We start from the raw sequence: 14,739 nt of genomic DNA, 5'->3' as shown, positions 1-14,739 counted from the left end.
GCCTTCTCGTTTTAACACTCATTTAATGACTGCTCTGTTTCTACGCAGGTTGCAAATTCGTTTCATCAGGCCGCTGCAGATGGGTGGTAGGTCAAGACGCTGCTTCATGTTCTGAACAAACAAAACTACATGTCTGTGAAATCTTCCCGGTTCGTGACAGATTGCTGCCTTAAGATGTGAGTTCACGTACGGTGTGCAGGTTTTTGATGCGCAGCGGGATTACCGAGTGACGCATCGTGGCATCACTGTTCACAACATTCTATGTTTTCCAAGGCTATTGCAGACCCTTGTACCCCGACATCTTGGCAAGCCTACATATCTTGAAGTTGCATCCCGCCACGCGATCTCAACAAGCAGCGGCACATCAACCACTTCAATTGAACTACACCCTCCTCACACAACAATCGCCATGAAGCTTTTACGCATGAACCGCCATCTAGTTTGGATATACCTTCTCTTCTTCGTTGTCGTCGCTCCTTACAAGACCAGCGGCACCGTCACCACCACCTCTACCAGCTTATCCACCGCCGTCTCGAAGTTCAAGTACAGCAATGGACGCTCATCCACCGCTCACCGCCCAACCGGAGTCAGCAAGTTCCGTTCCGTAACGAGGCGTAAGCCATCCGCCCCCATCGCCGGCATCATCGAACTGACACCCATTTTCCAGCCCAATCCACGCCCACCTCACACCCGCCTCGCCCTCCTTCCAGCAGCAGCAGCAGCCCACACCCCACATCGACACGCCGCCTCCTCGCCCCCTCCGCCCACCCCATGCCTGACCGCCATCCCCGACCGTCCACTCCTCCCACGGACGTAGCCACCGAGAACGATGACGCGGAAAAAGGCGACGGCATATGGCAGGGCCTCCACATCGTCAGCCTCGTTCACCTCCCCTTCAACCGCTGGATCCTTTCCGGTCCCGAAATGCTCGAGTTAATGTGTGCCATCGTCTCGGGCATGATGTGTGTTGCTGCCCTGGGAATGATGGTTGCTTGTCCCGTGAGTGGAAACATTGGGACGTGGGCGGTGTTTGCGTGGATGGAGATGTGGTTGGGTGGTTGATGGGGTCATGGGGTCATGAGTAGTTAGGACGCCGTGGAGGGGATCGACGGACGGACCCTGCAGGTGTAAGGATGGTATGAGGATGGAATTGGACGCAGACTTGAGATACATGTGATAGTAACTTCAAGAGGAATGATGAAGCGATCCGAGTTGATGAGGATGCGTGCGCACATGAGTAAAGGTGACTCAGCGGAGAGACCCGAGTCGAAAAATCGTAGATGAGGTTGTGATTGCGATCGTAGACATTGCACGTGGGTGACGTATTCGTAATTTAAGCTGATACCAACGCTGCTGTAAGTCAGAAGAGTTTCATATCAATGGTGCGGGAGCGTAAGTGAAAATGGTGGTAAGCCTCAGCAGAACGTGAAACGCAGTGCGCATTCGCACGCCGCCAAGCCGCGTGGGCCAGCACTCGGTTTTTCCATATGCTACCACGGCAAAAAACTCATCCACTGCTACGGTACGTAAAGGTGATGGAATCCAAGATTCGTAGCCACTAAAGCCATAGAGTCTAACAAGCAAGCATGTAGCCCGAGTCATGGATGGTAGCTCGACATCTTCACTCGTAGTCTACTCAACGCCGAAGTGCGCCATCTTCAATATTGCTTCATAACATGTCTGCCTGGAACATCGTTTGACGTAGGTCCAGTAGAATCTGTCTTCCGTAGCTATCGCTGTAAGAAGGTACACTATGCCACCAAGTCCCCTTTCATGTCACCGCTACGGCCAGCAATCGGCGGTCCGACGTAGCTGGAAAGTGCGCAAGATATGTGATGATCAATTGAACTTTGTATCCTAGATCATGCATCGTCGCCTCAGTGTCATGGTGGAGTTCTACTATGTGGTTGGCATTGGACAACTCAATGCCCACAGGTTGTCTCTGATTACATTGCCATCCCAACAGTACGGTTCCGGGGACTGTCGTTCACGTTTCCCGAGACGATTATACACGTAACACACCGCCTACAGGAAATCGCGGTATACGTAGTTCGGTGCTTAGAAACGTAGCAGTGGTAGACGAATCGCACACACGGCATGGGACGCGTCGCCTACCAAATACATAGATTTTCGTGAATTTACGCGTACATCACAGCATCACCAGTCCCTCACTACCTGCAAAACCATTTAGACACTGCGCCCAGCGGGAATCGAACGCGAGTGACTCTGCGTGAAACAATAAATAAGCAAGCCAAGAATACCGCAAGGCAAGTAGGGGAACGGTATTAATCTATTTTACAGTACCAACTCCTCGGAGACGAAAACATATAAGTTATCATGCGTGAAAATGGCCGGCAGCAGATCGGTTATGACCACACTGCACTCCAAGCATTGCCAGGGTTTCCCCTCCTCAGCGGCCTGAAGCGGGGTGTGGTAGACCGTGAACCTGCTTTAGAGCACTGTAGGGTGTTGCGCACCGTGCAACTGAGCACAATGCTATCGCTGGGTACTGTAGGTGCGTTCTTATCCAAGGTCGAGCGGTGTGCAGGGGGTTTTCCAAGGTCGAGCGCAGTGATTGCTACCAGGGCCCAGGCCCGGGGTCCCAAGAGAGGGTAGGAGCCGACGCAGCGCCCGAGGGTTGGTGGGAGTGGAGATGAGGCGTGCATGCGTGAACAATCAAAACAAAACAAACCGAGAGTCGGCGTGGGAGAGTAGATGTAGGTGCGCTCTTATGCAAGGTCGAGCGGTGTGCAGGTGGTTTCGAAGATCGAGCGCAGTGATGGCTGCAAGGGTCCACGCCCATGGCGCTGGGACAGGGTGGGGTCGATCCAGCGGTCGGGGGGGTCGGGGGTAAGGGGGGTCGGGCGTGCGTCCATGAACAACCAAAACAAACCAAACCGTGGGTAGGTATGGTGGACCTTCGGCCAAATGTTGAGCACTGCAGGGGGCGCGAGACAGTGTCGCGCAGCCGATTGCAGTGGCTGGGAGGTGTGGGTGCGTTATCACTCAAGATCGGGCGGCATGGCAGGGGTTTTCAAGGCCGAGCGCAGTGGCTACTGCCAGGATTCAGGCCCATCGTTCTGGGACAAGGTGGGGGTGGACACGAGAGGGTACGCATGTAGATGACAAAAAACAAGGAACTACACTGCGACGTGGGGTAGTTTGGCAGCAGCCCCACAGCTTCCCCCAACGGCGGAGTGCAGTGCCCCTGCAGCTGCGACTGCACACCTTGGGCTCGAACGGCCGGTAGCGATCAAGCAGGCATTCCTATATCGGTGCTTATCTAACTAGTGTTAAGAAGAAACCAGGGTTTTTGGCCGCTCGATCTGAGCAAGGATGATCGAGACCGTCGGGAGCCGAGCGTCTCAGAGGTATGGGTCGCCCAAGAATACCAGTGTACGCGGGCGGGAAGCAGACGAGATGCTGCCGGGCGGTGAAAGACATGGGCGCATGCACGAACACGTTTGTGTACGCGTTGTGTGTGTCAAGGGATACTCACAGCCGTGGTTCGGGGGCGCCCATCCCGCTGTCAGTTTGGATCCGCAGGTGCTACATGTGCGTGTTAAATCTGGAGATGCTGCATTGGCCTGTCAATTTCCCAAGGATGTGAGCGAGGTTGTCGGTTTCTCTACAGCTATTTGTGAAGCCTTGCCGTATGCTATTATGCATAGCACCCACTGGCGCTGCTGCGCCCGTGAGAGAGTGCCTTCAGAACATCTAAATGGAAAGCCGTGTGCGCACGTTTTGCAGGTCAGCTCGGGAGATGTAGTAGTGTAGACGTCGGTGTGAGAATGTTTTGCGAATACAGTCGCTGCTAGTGAACCACGATAAGCACATTTGGACGAAGGCACTTCGATCGCACACCTTCCACCGTGTGTGCGTGCGCCGATGGTCTCGACTCTCAAGCACCTTGGGGATACTTCGATCGAGCAGCTTTCGTCGCCGCAGCGGGTTGGTGTGCACCGCAAGACGTGCTCAGGCGGTGCACCCCGACCGTACCACCACAACTCTGTGCAAGAAACCGGTTTCGATCGCGTCCTCTGTGCTCGCCGACAAACGCTAAGGACGATACAAAACCCCCCTCCCCCCCCGCCCTTCTTCCCTTTCAGGCCTTCTCTCCTCATACTCACCAGTCTCAAACTTCCTCGCTCTCCACAATCAACTGCTTGCTCTCAACTCTCAACTCACAACTCCCAACTCTCGGATCTCGGATCTCAGCTCTCTTCAACCTCGCCTTCAGCCTTGAGCCTTGTGCCTTCTCTGGTCTCGCCTCTCTCCCCACACTAACCTTCTCCCTTTTCTGGTCTCTTCCTCCCCCACCCTTCTTCCACCCCCCACCCTCACAATGGTTTCTTTGGTTGCTGCTTCCCGCCTCCCCCTTCCTTTCGCTGCCTCTTCTGGCATGAAGAGGATTGCCATGCGCGCCCTTGTGGCCCATGGCAAGCTTCCCCGCTTGGGCGGGGAAACTTGCGTTAGGTCGGCCTCTTCCCCCCTTTTGCTTTGCGCCTCCTCTCTCCCCCTTCCCCTCATCGCCTCCGCCGGCATAAGGCGGATTGCGATGCGCGCCCATGTGGCGCGCGGAAAGCTTCCCCGCATCCGCGGGGAAACTTGCGTTGAAAAGTCTCTGGCTTCCCGCACTTCCGTCCGCCCCTTCCCTGCCTCCTCTCTCCCCCTGCCTCTCATCGCCTCCGCCGGTATAAGGCGGATTGCGATGCGCGCCCATGTGGCGCACGGAAAGCTTCCCCGCATCCGCGGGGAAACTTGCGTTGGAAAGTCTCCGGCTTCCCGCACTTCCGTCCGCCCCTTCCCTGCCTCCTCTCTCCCCCTGCCTCTCATCGCCTCCACTGGTATAAGGCGGATTGCGATGCGCGCCCTTGTGGCGCACGCAAAGCTTCCCCGCGGGAGCGGGGAAATTTGCGTTAGAACGCCTTCGGCTTCCCCCTTTTCCCCCTCTTTCACCTTCAACCGCGAGTCGCTGGTTTTCCCTAGTGGCTCGGTTTCTACGTCTGGCTTCACGGAGCCCGCCCCTGTCTCTTCCTTTGTTGCCTTCTGTCCGGCAGACTACGGTCTGTCTGATTTCTCGGACTCGGGCTCCGAGGCTTCTGTCTCTTCCTCCGCCCCCCACCCCACTGCAGGCTCCGATTTCCTGCACTGCTACACGTTGGCAGAGCTTGGTCTGTCGGATTGTGCTGCTTCGGTTGCCGGCTCGGATGACACTTGCGTTGTCGACGAGTCGGCCGAACCTCGTTTGCTGGCTGGCCTGGCTCAAGCTCGCGGCGACCTCGCTACGGAGTACCATGCTCTAAGCAAGAGCGCTACCGAGGCAGCCGGAGAGAACGACTCCCAGTTCTCTTTCGGCGAGTGGCAGACCGACGAGGTTGTGTTCATCAACCTCGAGTCGGTCGTGACAGGGAGGGGGGAGGACGGTTCTGCTGACGAGGCAGAATACGAGGAGCTCGACTGGGTAGCGATCTGCCGGTGGATCGAGGATGTCAGCGTGGAGACGGAGCCGCCAGTCTCGATCCATCTCGATGGACTGGACCTCGAGCTCGGATCCGACGACGACGATGCGGAGACCAACTGGATGCTGGAGGCAAACCGCCTCTACATGGAGCAACTGGACACCGAGGAGTCGGAGGATCCGGAAGCGGCGGAACCCCACCGCCAGGAGGACTCGGCCGAGGAAGGCCAAGTTGAGGTAAGGATTGAGATCGGTGACGACGAGGTGGAGGTGGTGCCTCTCAGGATGCTTCCGTCTGGTTGGGACGTGGACTTGTGGGATGTCTTCCACGGAATGGAAGGCCGGGCCCTGATAGAGGATGGTGAGTACCTCTGGAAGGTGATCCCGCGCGCCTGGCTTCCGCTCTGGAACCTTCACAGCCAGCTTCTCAACAGCCGGCAGATATGCCGGCAATGGGAGCCGACAAAGGATGATCCATGGTACTGGACTCCTTTCGACCGGTCCTTGCCGGCCGAATTCCAGTGAGTGGCAATATACCCCCTCGCCTCTCTTTGCCTTCTCTTTTGCTTTCTGTTTGCTTTCTGTTTTCCTTTCTACTTTTTCTTTCTGCTTTTATTCCTTTTCTTACCCTTACTGGTTTCCTGCCTTATTTATACCCTTCATACCCTGGCTGTGAACTTCAGTATTCCTATCAAAAAAAAACAATTTAAAAAAAAACCCTCGCGTTGCTTTTTCACGTTTTCGTCTTTTCCCTACTAGCTTACTGCCTGATACCCTTTATACCCTGCCAGTGAACTTCAGTATTCCTATCAAAAAGGAAAAATCCAAAAAAATCTCTCGTTGCTTTTCTCCCGCTTTCTATCTTTTCCTTATGGTTTCCTTAGCCTACACCCATATACCCATATACTCCGGGCTGAGCGATATCCATACTTCTACCTATCAACATATCATCTGTGGCGGTAGGTGATGTGTAGGGGGTTTTCTCCCTTTGCCAATGGGTGGGCAAAGGGTTTTCCTCCTAGCCATGCTTTCCCGGCATGGCCGAACCCAATATTGATGATCTGGCCTCCGTGCGAGACGGCAATATTGGTGGTCTTCCCTATTCTTAATGCAAATGGTGACATGTTCAATTATCGGCGGTTGCCTCTCACCTGAGGTCCGGGGTCACGCAACGTCGAAACTGGGCGTAGACGTGAGTGATGTTTTCGTTGCCTAAATATCGATGCTGATCTTATAATCATGTGCATACTGTATATTGAAGGGGGGGGGGGGGGGGGTAAAAAAATACGCTTTGTGACCGTACCGATACGGAAAAAAGCGTATAAATACGGTCAAAATACGTATTTTACCGTATCGATACGCTATTTTCCGCAATGGCACGCTCACAAAGCATATGTTTTACCCCCCCCCCCCCCCCCCCCCCCCTTCACTATACAGTAGTTACAATGTGTCGAAGGCAGTGATTTTAACCTCGGCATCGGAGCGGATCCTTTACTGATCTTTCATGGCTACATCCTGGCTGAGACACCTATTCGGAAGCAAATATGAAAGCCGACATACCTCGTCTGCTCACAAAGGTCATGTGTTTAAAGGCATAAGCACTTCCATTCCTCCTGTCGACGAGTCCTTGTGCAAAATACTAAGCGTAAATCCCGTACTCGCAAAAGCTCCTAGCGACGTTTCAAACCCCGGTTGAGTGTTGGCGATTCTCGTCTCGGTGGAAGATGACAACGGGGGAGGTTCAGTGGTCGCGCGGTGAGGATGGGGGTTTGTTGTTGTGCGTAACTGATGTCGACGCAGTTTTTTGAAACAATCGTCACCACACCTACCGGTGTTGGTCCGTCTACAGGTAGGAGTCGTGAGGATATGGTGGCGATGCAGGACCGAGGAGATAGTGATAGTATGGACCGATGGGAAGGAAAGGGCAAAGCTTCTCGAGACAAACATTAGCAATGCTATTCGTCTCTTGACAGTCAACGGTTCAGATAATTACTCTTGAGTCCGCCGAAGGAGAGCCGCAAGCAGCAGGAAGAAAACAGCAATTACCGAGCATACTTCGTGACTCGGCCAGAGGGCGGATATATTGTCGATGATGTGTGGTGTAGAGAAGCAGAACGGCGTGCCGCCGTAAATGCAAACACTCTTGCTGAATACCGCCAGATCGTCGGATAGCTTGGTCTTGAGAAAAATCGGAAGCGTGTGTATCGTTTGTGCGGAAGGGATTCGCTACAGCGGGAGAGATGCGGTGGTTGGCATGGGAGGCGATGCGGTGACGGCGATAGATGCGGTAGATGCTGTGATGGCAGTTCGCGACGAGTTCTCCGGGAGCGAAGTCTGGCTGATGTTGTTAGAATCTAGAGGTCAGTTGATGATGAGTAGTGACCACCTCAGAGCAGAGACGAACTTTTTCCGAAAGTGGCAATCAAGGCCTCCTGAAGACTGGGCCAGTAATCCCCAAGCATCGACTGCATTAGGAAAGCACGGCGGATGGGCCATCATCTCGAGATATATAATGCTGAGCTTTTAAGCTGAGGACGTCGATCGGTGGTGGCGGTGCGGCAACATTGCCGACGGTGTGATGACAGTATCGGGGTTGATGTTTTGCTGCTTTTGATGTCAAATGACAACTTGCAGGAATGGTAAGTTCAACATGTCTACAGCAAGAGAAGCACAGCATCGGGTGCTTGCACGGCGGCGGTGAGCAAACCTGGCTGCTAGTTTCATGCCACGAGGTCGTCCATTCAGGTCGACGTATCTCTCTTAGCATCCCCGGTAACAGTAGTCCGTCCCTGGTAGAGTACGTACCACGCATATGCAGGGTCTTGTTTATCAGCACACCTTCGTGCATGCTGCCTTCGGATATAACATCACGTCACGTGCGCCACGTGCGTCACAGCAGAAAGACATCGGCATATACCTAGAGAATCCAGCAGGCGACCGGGCTATGCGGAAGCACTACGTTCATATCAACTATTCTACAGTACCTACGATTCACTAATTGATTCTGAACCTAATGAATACCGCGGCGTCAAAGTCTGATATCGCTTATCGCTGACAATCACGCGATGTCACTCGTCGGTTGTGGAATTTTCCGTACACCGATGCGCAAGAAAAGTTCAAAGTTTGGCTTCCAGTCAGTGTGGTGAAACTATTGATTTAATCCGCGAGGGCAACGGTAGCTGCAAAAACCACAATTTCTTCGGTTCTCACTGCACGAGGATTGCTAGGTACAAGGGCGGTGATGTGGGCATGTGGGGCATGCCTTGGAACACTTATTGCCCCGATGTTGCCGATTACGTCTCAGAGCTCTTTCTTCTCTGTGCCGACTTTGAAAAGGGCAGGGCTGGGGGCACCTACCATCGGAGGAACAGGCAGGGAGTGATATTGTATTAACCTATCTGCGGCTAAGATATTGGCAATGCCTCATTATGGCGGATATTCCTAAGGACTTATGGCGATAAATATGGAATGGCGATTGCTTTAGAGGTGATTTGTCTTACAGCTCTTTGTATTATGATCATGATGAATAGAACGCATTAACAGCGTATGCTGGAAGAGATTTCAAACTTTTCATCATCATTTAGTGAATTTTGTCACCAAAGAGCATTGATCTGCGAACTCACATACCATTGAGAATCTCCGGTGCATAATTTTGAGAATCACATCAGTTCTCGTCATCATGAAGATGTGGCACAGCGCCGTGTCGTCCGGCAACAGTTGAGTGCGGTAAGCTAGCGAGACGTCAAGCCTCGACGCCCCTTGATTGATCATCATACTGCAATCAGTCATTTGGCTTAGCTTGCTAGTACTTGATAAGGGTTTTCCAGCGGTAACCTCGTGCTATTCTGTCTTGGCGACTGAACTAGCGTCCTCCTCCTGCCACACTAGTGACGATCTCCACTAGCGCCGAGATCATTGTAGACGAGTATTGTCGCTGCTCCTACTCTCCTCTCCTCCTACTCTCCTAATATTCTCGACACAGCTTCAAAGCCCTGCACATCCACAACTACACCTTCGGTATCCTCGCTCCACACATTTTTTCGACCCAGCTTTAAAACTCTCCACACCGACAACCACACCTTCCAAATACTCGCTCTACAACTTTGTCGACACAGATAAATCCCCACACACCTCCATCCTTCGTCACACATCGTTCGATACAACGTCGATACACATCCCGCGACACACTTCGATACCAAGTATCGCTCTACACGCAACATTTCTACCATACAACACTTTCAAGTTTCAGCGATGTCCTCAGCTCTCCATACTCCGACTCAAATCGCCTATTTTGGAAGCAACGGCAAGCAAGTTTGGTGGCACAACAAAATCGTGGATAATCACAGGAACATGGTAAGGGGATGGTTGAATGAAGCGATCCAATAACGGCGCCCAAGCGGACAAAATCATCCTATCACTTCTCGGGCAGCTCTCGAGGCGAATCGCGCATGAATTGACGCTTATCCATCCCGACGAGCGTCAATTCATGCGCAATTGGTTCATCAGCGAGCTGCAGAAGTACGTCGCAATGGAGGAGATAACCCGTTCTGGCTTGCCGCTGTACGCACCCGAGTGGACCGCCACGAGCATCGACCGACGTTCACCTATGTCCTCCATCCAGCAGTCTCCAGAAATGATCATCATTACTGGTGAACGTGGCAATTGAGGAGCACGCCGTTGCGTTCTCCTTACAGTTCGCATAGCAGTTATCTGCGGCGACGAATGACCCCGAGAGAACCGCCCGACTACTATGCCGGGGGTTCAAAGCATCGCTAGAGCATCTCGGCCCTGGGCACATCGCCCACATGTTAGATATTTCGAGACGTGGGTTGGAATGGGTGGAGGAAGTGGAGGATTGGCAGAGAGTGAATTTCGTTGATGTTGCTTTCACAAGAGGAAAATACTAATCGCTGCTACAGGACTCGACGTTCACCACCAAGGCGAACTCAATCTGTACAAGCCCTACCAAAGCACAGTCGGCGGACCTTTCCCTGAAACGTTTCCTTCGACTTCCAGCTACTTCCCCTGTCATCAAGACCCAGGAAACGATCATACAAAATCCCAGCCACATCAGCAGAGCTGTGGATTGCCCTCTACGGGCATGAAGGTGCAAGCGCCTTCGGTGGTCGTCCAAGGACTGGTCACCGATACCAGCCGTCGGGGCGGCGGACTCGCGGGGGTGTTCGTGCGCCCAAGCCAGAGACGCTGTTGGCGTCTCTGGTGCCATGAGGCGAGTCAGCTGGGGGTGGAAGGAGCAGCTCATTGGACGGTTCGAATTTTTTGGTTTTCTTTTTTCTGTCTTGTTTTTGTTTTCTCAGTCTTGTTTTTGTTTTTTATGTCTTGTTTTTGTTTTTTGTGTCTCGTTTTTCTTTGCGTTTCGAACTTCAGAGCAATCGAGCTATTTTCCAGCAGGTGCGCTCGCAAGTAGTGATTAGAGTCGATAAAATCGTTGATGTGAACTTAACCTGCTCTCACCGCTACCATACCGTGGATTTGAGTGAAAGCAAGGCTTCTACCATCGCCAACAGGCCTCACTGCCGCGATGATTTATGACGATCGCACGTGGAGGTAGTGGTGTGAGGCATCTTTACTCACTCGGTGTTCTTTGTGTAACTGTCGTTGATTTAAGGTTGTCACTAGCTTGCTTGCCTAGCGTCTCACATTGATCGTCACTCGGTTTTTTGACAGATTGCCCCTGTTTGTCTCGCTGGCATCTTCTAATGTAAACAAACTGTGTCTTGGGGCTATATATCTCGGCACCTATAGAAGTATTCTCTTTTCGCGATCAGGAGATAGCTCTCTATCTCTTACATCATAATCGTTGGAATACATTTCTAAGTTTATTCATCGGTATTTCCGACGACTCCACATACTCGGAACGAGTAACTGTATTCTTGCTCTAGAAAGTTCGTGCCTACCGTCTTTGATTACCTCGCGTCGCAAGTTTGCTCTTTCAGTCGATTTCTCTCGTGAAATACTGGGAATTCCTCATGCAGTCATCAGATCCTCAAATCGAGTGGTTATTGGTGTCGAGATGTCCAAGAAAACCAGTGATAAGCAGTGTCGGTAAGTCCGACAAAACGAGTGATCAGTAGTTTCGGCAGCTGTCAGCGGTGGATGCTGTCGTTGAACGCTATTACTGAATCCTTTCATGAATCGTCCAACATGGAGAGTAGTAGTCATTTTCTTCAATGTGAACAGGAATGCCCTGCACTTCACACTGCGTAGGTAGTCAATTTCGTACTCAAAGTTGTGTGCACGATATAGGTTTGTCGAATCTGTTATGACCGTCTACATGCACTAATGGCAAAACTTGATTTTCATCACTCATGAAAGTTGGCAATGTTACAAGAGATGTATCTACCAGCTGCGGTGATGACCCAGATAGAGCGATCGATAAAAAGTTCATTTATACCATCTACGAAGAGTTGAAAACGTCACGGAACAAGACGATCTTACCCGACATTATACGCGTCATGATGCAATCCGAGGCCATCGATAAATATCTCACAGATGTTCTACTCTATCACCACGCTACGATCCTTCTACTGCTTTATCATGCTACCCGCAAGACTTCCTTACCACCGACAACGGCTCGATGCCATCAGCAGAACCATCTGGATCCGAGGGGCCACATCGGACACGATCTCCACGACGGGATGTTTCGCGGAGAATAGTAATCTGCGAATGGTGTGAGTGCGCTCCGCCTTGGTTGCGGTCGCGAAGTTTTGATCGGTTCGTGCTCATTGCGCGATCGTTTCAAAAGCCGGTCATGCAGTGACTTTCAATTGCCCTCGTAAATATAGAGTCGAGAATCTGATCCGTTATCTAGAATATTGTCGAACACGCGTTAGCCCATCATTACGTGTTACAGCACCAAACACGCTCAAGAAAAAAAAGGGCATCTGGCCCAGCTGTGAATCACTGCAGTGAAAAGGCCGCTGTAGCAAACTCGCCACCGGTGCCGCCGCGAAGAACGTCTGGCTTGATATGCTCATCTTTTGAATCACACTGTTTCAATCGCTTCATCAGTTTCCCATCAGTATAATCGTCAGCGACATTCTGGTGACCATCTGGAAGAATAGAAGGGAGGTAGACTCACAAACTGTCTGTCCTTGCCACCCCATGGTCCGCTCGCCTTTTGAACGTGTACTCCACTGTCATCCGTGAAGTTCTCGTCGCTACGCATAGGCAATAACGCCGCGCCCATTCGACGATTCCGAATATCGTCTTCGACCTAATTGACACTTCTTGCAAAAGCATTAGCCAGAGTTTTGATAACGCCAGGGTCTCCTGCGATATCGCAGCGTTCTTAAACAGGGCCAGATGGTTCTGGGGGTGAGGGGTGTGCCCCGACCCTTGAAAATGTCAGGAGAAGTGGAATGCCGAGCATTGTAAGCGACATTTGTGACGATTATCTGGAGACGGCGCCGTCGGCCGTGAAGGTGATACGTTTGCGATGATTGCGATGGCTCTCACTGGTATCATGTATGTACCTTATGGGTAGGAATAAAGTTGTGCCATTATGCGGAGAAACGAGTTGATTCCAAGCTGATGGGCGCTGCTGTCGCATTCATCAACATCCCGCACATTTGGAGTCACAATACCGGGGCTATGGGCTTGCAGAACTGCAGACAGCACGGCAGACGGCGCACAGCAAGAACAGCGAGGCACAGCACGAACAGCTGGGTACAGTCGACAGTAGCACGTTGGTCAAAACAAAGCAAGAACAGCGGGGCACAGCACGGGGCACAGCACGAGCAACTGGGTACGGTCGACAGTAACACGTTGATCAATACAAAAAAAACATCCCTGGAGAGCGGTGGGCGAGTTCTTCGATGGCCAATGCAGCGACATGGACCTGGGGGGGGATGTCGCCGATCGCAGCGCTGACGGACAGGGTCTGTTCGATCTGACTGCTTCTCGACGCCCAGGCGAGGCGGTATGGGCTCGACCGTCTGCACAGCACACCCAAAACAAACTCCCGGCACCCCGCGATCTGGGACACACGCGAGAGGGTCCCTTCGATCGGACAGCTTCTGGACGGCCACGACAGGCGGACTGGCCTCGAGCGTCGACAGACCCCCAGCCAAAAGCCGTTCCACCCATGCACACCCACGCGACCGCGCACCGATCTAGAGCAATATTTTGGCCGCTCTCTCTATCTGACAGCTTATCAGCGGCCCAGGCAGGCGGAATCGGCCCGACCGTCGACACCCCCCCAGCAAAAAACCGGTTCCTGCCATGCACCCCCGCACGACCATGCACCGATCTAAGCAACAAACCGGGCCGCACCCTCGATCTGACAGGCTTTCAGCGGCAAGGCCAGGCAGAATTATTCCCGTTTCGTCCACTCCCGCAGAGAGGCCTACAGTCTGTGTTTTGGCCGACCACCACTTGGTTTTGGCCGACCAGAACTTGGCACACCACCCATCGAATGACCTCCCCCCACTCCCCCCGTCCTCCTTCTTCCTTCTTCCTTCCGCTTTCCCCCTCATTCAACTTCCTCCTCCTCTCAGCTGCGCCTTCAAATCCCACTTGTTCCAAACTCGAGATCACCTGGTGATCTGTTCTTCTCTCCTACACTTGCTCTCTCCTCTCCTCTGCTCTCTTCTCTTCTCCGGTTCTCTCTTCTCCTCTCCGCCCTCTCTCTTCTCCTGTCTCTTCACCTCTCCGCCCTCTCCGCACTCTTCACCTTTTCTCTCTTTTCTCTCTTTTCCCTCGTTGAGCAGATTGCCAATCCCAGCAATGTCTGCTCAATTGTTTGCGTTCGCTCTCCGCCGCTCTTTCTCCCGTCTTCCCCTCCGTCTCTCTCCCTCTCCCCGTCTTCTGGAAATTGCCCTGCGGGGCAAAATTGTTCACACGCCTGCCCGCAGGCGCAAGACTCCCGCGTCCCGGATCCCCATCCGGGACCGCTCGGTTTCTTCCTCCCCCTCCTCCTTCTCGTCCTCCGGTCTTCCCCTCCCCCTGACTCTCTCGTCGCGGATCCCCGTCCGGGACCGCTCGGTTTCTTCTTCCTCCTCCTCCTCTTCTTGTTCCTCCGGTCTCCCCCTTCCTCGCACTCCTTCTCCCCGCCTTCTCGGTATTGCCCTGCGGGGCAAACTCGTTCACATCCCTGCCCGCAGCGGCAACTCTCCCTCCTCCCGAACTGTTCGCAGTTCGGGTTGTTGCGTTAAGGGCCGGTCGCTTTCTGCGTCCTCCTCCGCCTCCACCACCGCCACCTCCGGTCTCCCTCATCCTCCCTCCCCCCGCCTTCTGGGGATTGCTCTGCGGGGCAA

General features: G+C 53.1%; 2 protein-coding genes across 2 annotated transcripts; both read left to right on the top strand.

Moving 5' to 3' along the window:
- Positions 1–409: 409 nt before the first annotated feature.
- On the top strand, positions 410–1,062 carry BZA05DRAFT_448565 (uncharacterized protein; the record flags this gene model as incomplete). The annotated part of the gene is made up of 2 exons (XM_051487266.1): positions 410–614; positions 668–1,062. The coding sequence occupies 2 exons, from the start codon at positions 410–412 to the stop codon at positions 1,060–1,062; spliced, it is 600 nt and encodes a 199-aa protein (XP_051335861.1).
- A 3,283-nt stretch (positions 1,063–4,345) lies between these two features.
- BZA05DRAFT_461222 (uncharacterized protein) lies at positions 4,346–6,051 on the top strand (the record flags this gene model as incomplete). Its single annotated transcript, XM_051487674.1, has 1 exon — positions 4,346–6,051. One exon carries the CDS (start codon positions 4,346–4,348, stop codon positions 5,984–5,986), a length of 1,641 nt encoding a protein of 546 aa, XP_051335860.1. The 3' UTR covers positions 5,987–6,051.
- Positions 6,052–14,739: the final 8,688 nt, after the last annotated feature.

This window comes from Tricharina praecox, assembly GCF_024521635.1.
Source record: "Tricharina praecox strain CBS 144465 chromosome Unknown BZA05scaffold_31, whole genome shotgun sequence".
NCBI lineage: Eukaryota > Fungi > Ascomycota > Pezizomycetes > Pezizales > Pyronemataceae > Tricharina > Tricharina praecox.
This window is presented reverse-complemented; position numbering and strand designations above follow the sequence as displayed.